At 54.4% G+C, this 12,273-nt stretch overlaps 2 protein-coding genes across 7 annotated transcripts in view; both read left to right on the top strand.

Moving 5' to 3' along the window:
- On the top strand, positions 1 to 8,792 carry TMEM109 (transmembrane protein 109). Of its 2 annotated transcripts, none has more exons than XM_043872829.1 (4): positions 1 to 261; positions 5,476 to 5,720; positions 6,648 to 6,750; positions 7,172 to 8,792. In XM_043872829.1, the coding sequence occupies exons 2-4, from the start codon at positions 5,484 to 5,486 to the stop codon at positions 7,561 to 7,563; spliced, it is 732 nt and encodes a 243-aa protein (XP_043728764.1). In that variant the 5' UTR covers positions 1 to 261; positions 5,476 to 5,483; the 3' UTR covers positions 7,564 to 8,792. The 2 variants fall into 2 exon arrangements, with proteins under 2 accessions (XP_043728764.1, XP_043728754.1); XM_043872819.1 differs by having other exon boundaries at positions 4 to 168.
- A 956-nt stretch (positions 8,793 to 9,748) lies between these two features.
- TMEM132A (transmembrane protein 132A) overlaps positions 9,749 to 12,273 on the top strand; it is a 13,617-nt gene continuing 11,092 nt past the window's right edge. For 3 of the 5 annotated variants that reach the window (XM_043872786.1, XM_043872767.1, XM_043872759.1), the window contains exon 1: positions 9,749 to 10,008. In XM_043872786.1, the coding sequence (XP_043728721.1) occupies positions 9,909 to 10,008 (100 nt within the window). In that variant the 5' untranslated portion in view covers positions 9,749 to 9,908. Of the gene's footprint in view, positions 10,009 to 11,023; positions 11,145 to 12,273 lie in introns of all 5 variants that reach the window. The other 2 variants (XM_043872794.1, XM_043872775.1) reach the window with 2 other exon arrangements.

The following is a 12,273-nucleotide window of genomic DNA, read 5'->3' as shown; positions in this document are numbered from 1 at the left end:
GCGCATGCGCTGACCCGGGGGTTTGGGCATTTTGGGAGGCCTGCAGGTCCGGGCGCGTCCCGCCTTGCGCGTGCGCAGACGATAAACCAACGCCCCAGAGTTGAGGCGCGGGTGTAGTGCCGCATTTTAGTGAAGTCGCACGTGAAGAGCAGCGGTGGCCAGAGCCCGGTGAGTGCAAGCTGAGACCGGGGCTCGGGGGCTGCACGCGGGACTCGGTGGCGGCGGCTGCTATAGGTGGGAGCCCGGCGGCCGCGAGGCCTGGCGAGCGCCTGTGGGGAGGGGTCCGAAGTCGCTCAGCGAGCAATCTTAACTGCGGACCCGGATCCTCGTTGCTATGCAACAGGGGGCGTCGTTACTAAGTAACAGGGGAGGCGCGCGTTTCCGGGGAGAAGAGAGTTTGAGGTGCTGCTCCGAGGTCCGGTGGAGGACACGCGGCTGTCAAGTTTGCGGGACGAGGCCAGCGCTGAGCCCCTCGACCCCGACTCCCGCCTACGGCTCGGCCTCCCGCGGCTTCGCTCCGAGCCCTTTGGGGGTACCCCGAACCCCTGGGCCGCGCGGCGTCCCTTGCCGGCGACGTCACCCAGCAGCCTTGCCAGGGGACACGCTGTTCGAAATAGCACAAGCATGCCACTGACACCCTGTCTCGGGGAGGCCGGGCCCTGGGGAAGGCGCCGTGCGCATGGGAGGCTGCCCCTTCGCTCGCCGCCCTGCCCCCAAACAGTTGCTGGGCAGCAGCTGTTAGGGGTTTAGCGGGGGCTGACCCCACCTGCCAGGACGCTGACTTCATACTCCCGAGTCGCAGCTTCACCCGGTCTAGGAGCTTCCTTTCCACGCAGCTGTGGTTTTCGAGTGGCCGCTGCATATTTGGATCAACTTTAAAATAGTCCTCTCCGTACCTCTCCGTTGCTCTCCGTTACCATGCTCACCGCTTCTTGGCGGGCTTCTAACACTCATTTAACAAGCATTTATTAGACATTGTTCTGTGCTACGCGCTGGGGATTCCAAGGAAGGTTAGCTGTTAAGTCCGAAGGGGAGGTGCTCAAAACCTATTGGGGAAGGCGGGCATAAAAACTTCTAAATTATGCTACAGTGCAATGAGTGGTAAGTTGGCAATTTGTGGGCTACAACTTTCCTATATATGTTTATGCTTTACAAAGTTCTTGTAGAAACATGTTAGCTACTTGCATTAACTCTTAACCTCGTTTGATCCCATTTTAGATTTGAGGAGACTGAAACTCAGACAGGTTAAGTAATAAAGTAGAAGGTAGTGGCTTCTAAATTTTATTTCTTTTGGCTGCGCTGCAGTGCCTGTGGGATCTTAGTTCCCTTGGTCGGGGATTGAGCCCACACCCCCTGCACTGGAAGCATGGAGTGTTAACCACTAGACTGCCAGGGAAGTCCAGTAGTGGCTTCTAGTGTATGGCAGAACTGAGCCTGGGACAGAAAAGTCTAGAGTGCTTTGTACACTGCTGCATTTTGGGGGCTTTGCCGGAACAGTAGACTTTTCCCTGTGCTGCTGATCATTTGTGGCAGCTGTCCTGTTATGCATCAGAAATCTGCAAGGAGCTCTGAAAACAAAAGTCTGAACCTGACTCTGGGGAGAGTCCCAGTAAAGAAGCCTCAGGGGCTGGAGGGTGTAGGTGGGACAGAGACACTCCAGCTTGAGGAGGCTCAAGCCCTTCTCACGGCAACCACAATTGAGAACTGTTGCTCCATGGGGGCAGTTTCTACAATGATGGGGAAATCAGGACCGGCAGAAGGCACAAAATCAGCTGCCCCTCCTGCCATGTTGTGATTTATAGTGCGAGAGGAAGCGACCAGGAGGAAAGAGCCTTGGCAGGGAGTCTGGGGACCGCCCCACCCTACCCTCTTAGCAAACCACAGCTAAACATATAGTGCCTTCTCACTACCACAGTTAAATGAAGCAGTTTCCCCAGTTCAGGCTGTCCCTACCCGAGCCATATTGCTGCTGCCTAAACAAAAGCGGCAGGTCTAGTCCTGGCTTTTTGCTGCAGAACCATGACCTGTGAGCCCAGCAGGTGGGTCATCTTCTGGTGGGTGGTCTCCTTGTAGGAGTCTGGGTGTCCTCTGTCTGTGAGGTGGTTGATTTGGGGGCAGAACTTTAAACTCCTTGAGGGCAGCAACCATGTCTTAGTGAGGCAGGGTGGGTGGGGTATGGAAGGAGCAAAGGGCACGGTTTAGATCCTGGGTTCTGGAGTCAGTTTCCTCTCCTGCTGTGTGAACTTGAACACTTGATCTCTCTGAGCCATAGTTTTCTGAGTAAATGTGGAGAAATAGTAGTATCTTATAAGACTGTTGTGGACTTAGATGAGATGGTGAAAGAACAAGCACTTTGTAAATTATAAAGCAACACACAATTTGTTGTTGTTTGAGTGCCTGCTATTTGCTGAGACATTTAAGACATCCTTCCTCTCAGAGCTCATGGTTGCTGCAGCCCGTGACTCCCATGCTTCTTTTTATCAAAAGTATTTGATTGGGATGAAGTGAGGAGGTATCATGGTGATGAGTTAGACCCTTGCTGAAGAAGAAATGAAGAGGAATCCTTTAAAGAAAACAATTTGAAGAAAAAAGGGAAAATGAAAGTGTTAGTTGTGTTCAACTCGTTGCGACCCTATGGTCTGTAGCCCGCCAGGCTCCTGTGTCCATGGGATTCTCTAGGCAAGAATACTGGAGTGGGTAGCTAGTCCCTTTTCCAGAGGAATCTTCCCGACCCAGGGATCAAACCCAGGTCTCCTACATTGCAGGCAGATTCTTTACCATCTGAGCCACCAGGGAAGCCTTTGAAGAAAGAGAAGTAGCCAGTAATCTACTTGCTGTCTTATCTCCAAAGGGCTCACTCTGGAATCGGGTTAGATTTGGTTTCTGGTACATTTCCGAAGGTTGACTGGCAGGCAATGCCAGCCTCACTGTGGAGAGTTTATTTCAAGGTCCCCCAAGTCTCCTCAGATTTCCAGGTGGCTCAGTGGTAAAGAATCCGCCTGCCAATTCAGGAGATGTAGGAGCCAGGGTTCAATCCCTGGGTCAGGAAGAACCCGTGGAGGAGGAAATGGCAACCTGCTCCAGTATTCTTGCCTGGAGAATCCCACGGACAGAGGAGCCTGGCGGGCTACAGTCCCTGGGGTCGAAAAGAGTCAGACACGACTGAGCGATTGAGCACACACAACTCCCCTGAACTGCAGCAAATGGCTGCCTGAAAGTTGAGGCTGGCACAGAACGCAGGAGGCTTCCAGTTGGGGGTGGGGGGGAGCAATTCACGTCGCCTTGACCTTCTAGATAGGAGGAGACATCATCGGATCCCTCCGGATGGAGGTCCTTGGATATAGAATCCAACCCAAGATAGCAACCCTGCTCGTTAAGTCCTCAGTGCGGTCATGACCCAGATAGACCAGGAACTGACCAGTGCTTTCCTCATCTCTGACCACGGGCAGGCAGGAACCATCTGGTTCTTGATTTGTGCCAGGAAAAGAGTAGAAGGCTTCCTAACCTGAGGTTGTTCCCTCTGAACTGCCTGTTTTGCAGCCTGCCTGATCCTACAGGTCTCAGGAGGGATTTAGAGCAGCTGTTTCTGTGCCAGAAAGTGCCCCAAATGTTATATTTTTGTAACCGGTTCTTGGACCCTCCTACCCACTAAACAAGAATGAGAATATCTTCTCCTCTTCCTTGATTTCTGGCTGACTACCTGAGGGCCCTGGTAGCTATAAAAACTTCAAACACCTGACTGCTCCTGCCTCAGGGGCCTGGTTAAGCCTCTGCTTCTCAAGTCTGAATCTCCGACACTCCCAGGAACTGCAGGTTCATTTCTGAGCCTGTAAGAGAACAGGGAATTTGCCGGTGCTGTTTGACTTTTCTCAAGCACGGTAGCAAATGGAAGTTGGAACTGAAAACGTTTTTCTTGGCTAAATTCACTGGTACTTCAATGAGTCGATACTTGTTGGGTCTTAACTTGCCTACAGCATCACATTACAGAGGAGATCAGAGCATAAAACACAAAGCAGTTAAGTGAATTATCACCAGTAATTCACGGAGTGGGATTGGTAGATGCCAAGTCTATTTTAGCTCATGAATAATCTCTTGTGTGACTTTCCAAATCACTTGTGAGATTTAAGTTGAAGAGGATACAGTATGGTGGTATATGTGAGGGTGCTAATGTCACATGCGTGCATGCTAAGTTGCTTCAGTGTCCAACTCTTTGTGACCCCACGGACTGTAGCCCGCCGCACTGCTCTGTCCATGGGATTCTCCCGGAAAGAACACTGGAGTGAGTTGACATGCCCGCCTCCAGGGGATCTTCCCAACCCACGGATCAAACCCAAGTCTCCTTGTCTCCTGCACTGCAGGCAGATTCTTTCCCGCTGAGCCACCAGGGAAGCCTGATGTCAGGTGTACCTGAATTCAAATTCTGGCTCCCCTACTTACTACTTATCCTTCCTCAGTTTCTTCATCAGTAAAATGGGGGATAAGAGCCTACCTAATGGGTTGTTATGAGGATTAAGTGAGATAGGTGGCCCATGGTTAACTTTTTATTATTAATAATATTGTTCCTTAAAAGGTGTGCTTTAGCTCTTTGCCTCCGTTGGGAGCTGGGGAGTTGAGGTCATTCAGTGTGAGTGGATCTTGACTTTGCACAGTGGAAACCTGTGGGGCGCTTTTGCAGGTCCAAATCCGGGCCATACTCACCGTGACATCAGAACATCCTGTCTTAGGGCAGAGGCATCAATAGTTTGTGAAGCTTTCAGATGTTTCCAGTGAGCAACCACAGTTGTGATCCACCTTCACTTCTGTGATTTGGAAGCCAAAATTTGGGTCCAAATCCTGGCCTTTCTCCTTAGTCCCAGTGGCCTTGGGCAGATGCTTAAGTCCTAAGTCTCAGCCTCTTCTCCTCTCTACCCATAGTGGTGAGGAGAATAAGGACCATCTCACATTATACTCCTGCAGAACAAATGGCCTGTGTACAGTGTGTTCTTATTTGAGCACCCAACCAAGCACGTTTCTTTACATCTTTATACAGTGGTAATCCTATTTAAGTGCAATTTTTAAGTTTAAAAATATATATATATATATATATATATATATAAGCTTTATCTAAAGTAGATTATAACCTTCTTGGGGACAAAGTCTTATAATTTTTTTTTTTTTTAATGCCCAAAGCACCTAATACACAGAGGCGGGCCTTCAGGTTTTTAGAGCTGGAGTAAGCATCATAGAGAGCTTCTCATCCACCTTAAGGCACTGACTTACACTTGCTGGTTTATTAATATGCAAGAAGTAAAGAATGTGAAAGAGGAACCCAATGAATCAGATGATTATGCCCAGCTGAGGTTGAAAGTCTCAGTTCTGCGTTTCTCAACTAACAGGGAGGGGTGAAGGAGGGTGCTGAGGCAAGTCACGCCCAGGACAGTGGGTTTCTCTGCCAGTTCCGGCCCTCGCAAATGCCATGCTTCTAAACCCTGGCAGATCCAGCCATGGCAGGCTCAGGCAGCAGTTCGCCATGGGGCAAGCATCTGTTCAAAGTCATCCTGGTGGTGCTCGTGGCCCTCCTGCTCCCGCACTCGGCGTCTTCCCAGTCACATCGAGACTTCGTGACGCCAGGCCAGCAGAAGAGGGAGGCCCCGGTTGATCTTTTGAGCCAGATTGGTCGCTCTGTGCGGGGAACCTTGGATGCCTGGATTGGGGCAGAAACCATGAACCTGGTTTCTGAGGTAAGGAGGGTGTTCCCTGCTGTGACCACACACGTTGAGGACAGAGGAGCTGTCTTGTTTACGGCCGCTCGCCTTGACTCTACATCCTCTGTATCATAATCTGCGGGGCAGAGAGCCCCCCTTTTCCACAGAATGAAGCTAGACAGCCCCTGCCTTTTGCACCCACTTTGTTTCATTCCTACCCCAGAGCCTTTAGCTCCACCCCCCTCTTCCCCTTATCCCTGCCTTTTCTTGCCAGAAAGACTGGGAAATGAGCCATCTTTGTAAACCTATGTCACTGGTGACTATGTGTCTGACTTTGGTCTAAATCTGACCTAAAGTCTTAAATTGGCAAAATATCAAGACCTGAGTCCATTCTTTCACCTGAAAAGGGGGAGTGGGGATGACTCAGGGCCTTAAGGCAGGGCTGTCTCTTCTACCCAGTGGCATCCCAAGCATGTTGCCGCATACTTTTGATAGGTCTTATTGAATACCTGAAACAAAGATCTTACCATTTATAAGATCCATAATACAGAAGAGCCAATTGACTTGGTTGTCCCTGAAACATCCTAGTCCTTCAGGGATGCTGCTTCCCAGACCTTCAATACTTGGGAGGCTAGGAGGAGCCCCGCCCCCCCGCCCCCCCCCCCCACCAAGTTTTACAGGGTGACTGCTTCAGGGATTTGATGATTCCCCCACATACCCACATTCACCCACTACCATCACCAAAGTATTTGAGCACATCAGTTGAATTAGGGCCCCAGTGTCATGGGTTCCAGCTCAGGAAGGAGAAATGGCCCATCCCCACACACTGGAAGGTGGCTGTGGAAGGGACCCCTCAGCCAGGCTGAGAAGCAGGTGGAGGCGTTCCTGGCCAGTGGTGGTAAGGCCCGGAGGAGAAGAGCATCATTAATTATGGACTCATCTCGTGCCCTCCTCTTCCCACAGACCTTGGCGCAGATAATGTGGGCCATCTCGTCAGCCATCTGCGTGGCCTTCTTCGTGCTGTCTGGGATCGTTGCTCAGTTGCTGAACACCTTGGGGCTAGAAGGTGAGTGGCAGAGAACTGGTTAGGTCAGCTGGAGCTTAGCGTGTCACTTCCTGTTTGTGAGAGTTTATCTTTTCAAGGTCTAAACTTTTCCCTAGCTATTTAACTCCTCCCAGGTCTCCCCAGAGGCAAGCCTAAGAGCAGGCTACTAACTGGCATCGTGCTAAGCCATAGCATCTCTTCTAACCAGTACCCACAGAGGCTCACTCCCATTTCGTAAATGCAACAGACTCAACCAAGGGAAGGAGTCTGCCCACAGTCAGCTGGACCCGATGCTGGGATTTAAGCTCCATGACCCAAGGGGAAAGGATTTTTCCTTGGCTAAGGGGGTTTGGCTCTTCCCCTTTTAATTGGTCCTTGAGAGCACTCCCCACTCCCTTCACCGTGCCAGCGTGGCTGATTCTATAACTCTCTCCCCTTCCAGGAGATCACCTCACCCAGGGCCTGCAGCTCACCCCCAGCCAAGTCCAGACCTTCCTGCTGTGGGGAGCAGGCGCCCTGGTTGCCTACTGGCTGCTGTCAGTACTCCTCGGCTTGGTCTTGGCCTTGCTGGGACGGATCCTGTGGGGCCTGAAGCTTGCCCTCTTCCTGGCCGCCTTTGTGGCCCTGGTGAGGTCCGTGCCCGACCCCTCCACCCGGGCACTGCTCCTCCTCGCCTTGCTGACCCTCTACGCCCTGCTGAGCCGGCTCACTGGCACCCGGGCCTCAGGGGCCCAGCTGGAGGCCAAGGTGCGGGGGCTGGAACGCCAGGTGGAGGAGCTGCGCTGGCGGCAGAGGCGAGCAGTCAAGGGGCCCCGGAACGTGGAGGAGGAGTGAGAGGGTCGCCGGACGCCGCCCCCTGCATCATACCAAAGAGCCAAGCTGCTTCTGGATCGCACAACCCTCCTTCCAGCCCCTTGCCCCTTTCTCGCCCTGTCTCTGAACCTTTCAGACCTTTCTCTCTGCAGTCCCCTTAGCCGAGAGAGGAAGACCATCCCCCGACTTGTCCTCAGGGGCCCTGTCCTCTGAGGTTCTCTTGTCTGGGCTTGGTTCTCCCCACTCTTTCTCTGCTCCCAGCCTGCCTTAGCAGGACAGGTGGTTGGCGGGGGGCTCCTGCCAGCTTCTGCACCCACTCTCAGCAAACACCCCGATCACTGCCTATGGCCTCCATGACTCAGCCACGACTTGCCTTCCTCCAGTGCTCTTTCCCTCCTGTCCTTCTCTACCTCTCCCTTTGCCAAGTCCCCTGCTTCCATCCTTGTTTGTCTTCTCCTCCTAGCCCTGTACTCCAACCAAACCCCAGTCCCTAAAGGGATGCTCCTGTCCCTTTCATTGCCCGGTGGTGGGGTTGGGGAGAGGCAGGGCCTATGGAGCCTGAGGGCAAACAGAAGTGGGGAAGTTCCCACCTGGGGCCCGGGGTGAAACATACCTTGAGTCTGTTACAAGTGCCTTAATCCGAGCCAGCGGGGTTCGAGCCAGCGGGGTTCTCCGTTTGCCTCCTGCTGCCATACTGTATGTAAGAAACTGCCCTGTGGCTGCTTTGTGTCAAGAGGAAAGTGGTTCCTCTCGGATTCTTGATTCCCCTTCAGCCAGAGCAAAAGATGACTGCTTTGTAGGCTTGTGCCTGCAAGTAGGACCCTGCGATGGCCGTGAGCTCCCCCGTGGGGGTTTCAGAGGCCCCGAAGGAGGAAGGAGTTACTCATCTTCCTGTCTGCACAGCTCCAGGCGGTTCTCCATCTCTCTGTCCGTCACTGCCACCAAGGAGTCGCCGGTCAGTGGCCCAGGAGGAGTGCAACACAGACAGCAGAGATGTACCACACAGCCCCTTCTCATGCTCTGCAGCTGAGATGTCCCCACTGGGGCGGGGGGTGGCACTCATTTCTTCCTCCAAGGCTCTGGTAGAGGTGGGTGGCCTCTGCCAGGCCCTGCACACGATGTGAAGAGTAAAGAAATGCCCAGTTCTTACTGTTGAGGTTGAAATGGAATCACAGCTGCAGTGATATATATATATATATTTTTATTGGCGCTTGGTTGGTTTTAAATAAAGTGCACGCTATTTTATTATCTCTTTCCGGATAAAATGTATTTGCTAAAAGTCTGGCTTGCCTTGATTGCTCCCTCTCCAGCTAAACCCATTTCTGCGGAGCTGCTGTTTCTCCCTGCAGGTGCCAAATAGGGAGAAAGGGAGTGAGGAAGAAAGCTGGTACCAGGGATCCTTCCCTCCTGGGCTGTGAGGAATGAGGAGGGCACACCCCATTCCCAAACTTCTGGGACTGACCAGCTTCCAGAGAATAGTGTGCCTGTAGGGGAGGAGGGAAGGGACCGCTTCCATCCCTCTGTGCAGGAGCGGTAAAGGCTGGCCCCCAGCCAGAGACAGACTAGCTTGCCTTCCCTACATCTCCACCTTGGTTCTCAACCGGGCCCATGAGCTGGATCAGTTATTTCATGGAGGGGCCCTGGTGTCGGTTTTCCTTTTTAAACTGCCCAGGAAAGGCCAGTGTGCAGCTGGGTGTCCTGCCCTAGACTGCTCACTCCCAACACTGCTTGGCGGAGGAGGCTGGGCCAGGAGACTGGACCTGGGAGGCAGGCCTTCCCCGGGGGCAGAGAGGAGCCCTCACACTTCCAGGCCCACAGGCTTCCCGCAGGGATGGGGCTGCGTGCACCCAGGCAGTGGTCCCCTGGCCCTATGGGCCCCCTTTCATCCCCTCTCCACCCGAGCCTGGTTCCTTATATCCCTGAATTCTGGTTCTGGTGTCAGATGCCTTTACAGGTGAGCAGCTTGTGGAGTGGGGATGAAGCAGAGGACGTGGCTCTTTCCTCCTTGATCAGGAGCTTCCCAGAGAGGGAGCGAACCGAACACATCGTCCTGTGCCTTGGCACAGCCAAATCAGTCCCCAGGGAAGTGGCCTTCTGATCAGCCTCTAGCACGGAGGCGCTCGGGACTAGGGATCCGCGGGGCACTAGGACCCAGCGGGGCCGAGGGGCAGCCCTAGAGCCGCGCTCGCTCCCTCCCACCCTCCTGCTCCAGCTCCGGCTCCCGCTCCATTGTCTGGGAACTGCAGCCGCCGGGCGGGCGGACCCGTGGTCGGGCGGGCAGCACCGGGGACTCACCCGGCCGGGAGATGCCGGGCGGATCGCGGCCACCTGAGCCGCCCGCCTAGTCCCCGCCTTCCTTGGGAAGGATGTGCGCCTGGATGGCGGGGCGCGCGGCGGCGGCTCCCCGGGGGCCCTGCGGCCCCTGGCTCTGCCTCCTGGTGGCCTTCGCCCTGGACATCGTGAGAGGTCAGCGGGAGGGACGGGGCGGGGCGAGGGGCAGCCGGGCCCAGACTGAGGCCGGGGACGAGGGATGCTCGGGAGCCGGGAGTCTACGAGTTCTGGAACGAAACCCCGAGCCGGGTCGCCCGGCAGCGTGCCCTGAGGGTGGAGAGGTCTTCCCCGCCCCCCCCCCGGGATCTGGCCCCCAGCCCTGGGCCTCTGTTGCTTCCCTCACTTGCGTAACCTGGCAATTCCTTCCTGATCCAGGACCAGCGCGGTCCCCGGTCTCTCGCGCGTCATCCTCCCACCCTCGCCGAGTCCCCGCACCTTCCGCGAGCTTCTCCTCCAGCTGGGACCTCTAACCTGGTTGCCCCCTGCCCCGCACGCACCGACTCCCTAATTGGCTGTCCAGAGAGCTGTAGCCCTGTGGCTTCAAGCCCCCTCCCCTCTGCCCAGGACCTGAGAGATCCTCACTGCCTTCCCCCTGCGCCAGGAGCTCTCTGACCTTGGAGTCTCCAGGGGTTGCCCCATCCCTGCCTTCCTGAGTATGGGGATCCCTGGAGGAGGGGCAGAGCCTCCCCTGGACCCCGGGGGTGGGAGTCAGACTGCCCCTGGCATGGACTGAGGCTGCTAGGCGGATGATGCCAGAGAGAGTGGGGGATAGTGAGACATTTTCTGCCCCCTCCCCCCTCCCTCACAAGAGAGCTGAACTCTTGAGTGATGGGAGTCCCTGGGAGTCAGGCCACAAGAGCATGTTGTAATTATCCAGGCAGCGGAGTAGACAAGAGGACCAGAAGCCAGGGTCTGACCCCAGGGAGCCAGTCACTCACCTATTACACTTGCGGGGGGGGGGGGGGGGGGGGCGCGGAGGTGAAGCCTCTCACCACAGGCTGCTTGGTGGGGAGGGTCTTGAAGGAGGTTGAAACCATCCAGTCCCCCAGCCCAGCAGTGGGGCTGAGAGTGAACTGGCTCTAGGGCTCCTTTCAGCCACCTGCTCCCCTCCCTGGGGACCCAGCAGGAGCCCTAATAACCCCTCACACAGAGAGAAGAGGAAAGGCTTGTCACATCTATTATGCAGCAGCAACAACCCCTCCTCCAGACCGTGTGGCACGGTTTACAGAGCCCTCCGCTGGCTACCGTGTCACCAAGTGCTCCTTCTACAGGTGAGGAGCATACTGACCCAAGCTTCATCAGGGCAGAATTAGGACATAAATGCAGGTCTCCAGGCTCCCAGAGGGCTTCCCTTGTGGCTCAGCTCATAAAGAATCCTCCTGCTATGCGGGAGCCCTGGATTTGATCCCTGGGTTGGGAAGATCCCCTGGAGAAGGGAAAGGCTACCCACTCCAGTATTCTGGCCTGGAGAATTCCATGGACTATAGATCATAGGATCGAAAAGAGTCAGACACGACTGAGGGACTTTCACTTCAGGTTCCCAGATCATGCGCTCCAGGAATCGGGGATTCTGGGATGAGTGTGATAAGCGCCCTGGTCAACAGACAGGAAAACTAAGTCAGAGGAGGCAGCCAGGGTGAGAGAGCAAGCAATCAAGGAGGGCTTCCTAAAGAAGGAGGCGACATTCACTCTTGGCCCTGAAAGAGGAGGGAGGCAAGGACAAGAGACCTACAGTCTAGGGAGTGAAGCCCGCAGGGGCCCAGTGGAAAGCAGCCCAGGATGGAGAGAGGGGGAGGGTGGAGAGACAGGTTGTGTAATGGTTGGTGGCTGGGCTCTTTGACTCCCACCTCCACCATGCTCCAGCTATGGAACCCCATGCCAGTCCCTGAACCTCTCAACTTCATTTTGTACAACCATAAAATGGCATTAATAGTAATAAACCTAGTTCTCAGAGCTATTATAGAACACAGAAGCGTTAACATATGCAAAGCATTTAAAATAGTAGCTTGCACACAGTTAACTTTCAAAAAATTATTATTAGGGCTAGCTAGTAGTCAGTTGATACAAACCAGATATGCTCTGAGAGGTCCTTTGCCCTTTTGAGTGTTGAATACTTTGACTCCCTCCCCAGGCTTACATACAGTTCTTGCCCCTTCCCCCATTCCCGGCTTGCCCTCCAATACCCAGTTAGGATGGGGTAGAAAGAAGCAAGTTTGAGAAACCAGTGCAAGGTTGCCACGGTGATGATACAGTGGCAGCAAGGGTGGATGCCCAGCCAAGTCTGGCCAAGGACCCAGGGGACAGAGGAAGGGTCTCTAATTCTACAAAGCTCACCTCGTCACCATCTTTTATTACCACATGGACCCTGTCTGGGGAGGGCTTGGTGTCACACAAATGCCT

The sequence above is a fragment of the Cervus elaphus genome, chromosome 2, assembly GCF_910594005.1.
Source record: "Cervus elaphus chromosome 2, mCerEla1.1, whole genome shotgun sequence".
Classification (NCBI taxonomy): domain Eukaryota; kingdom Metazoa; phylum Chordata; class Mammalia; order Artiodactyla; family Cervidae; genus Cervus; species Cervus elaphus.
The sequence above is the reverse complement of the archived record's forward strand: the minus strand, read 5'-3'. Positions and strand labels throughout refer to the sequence as shown.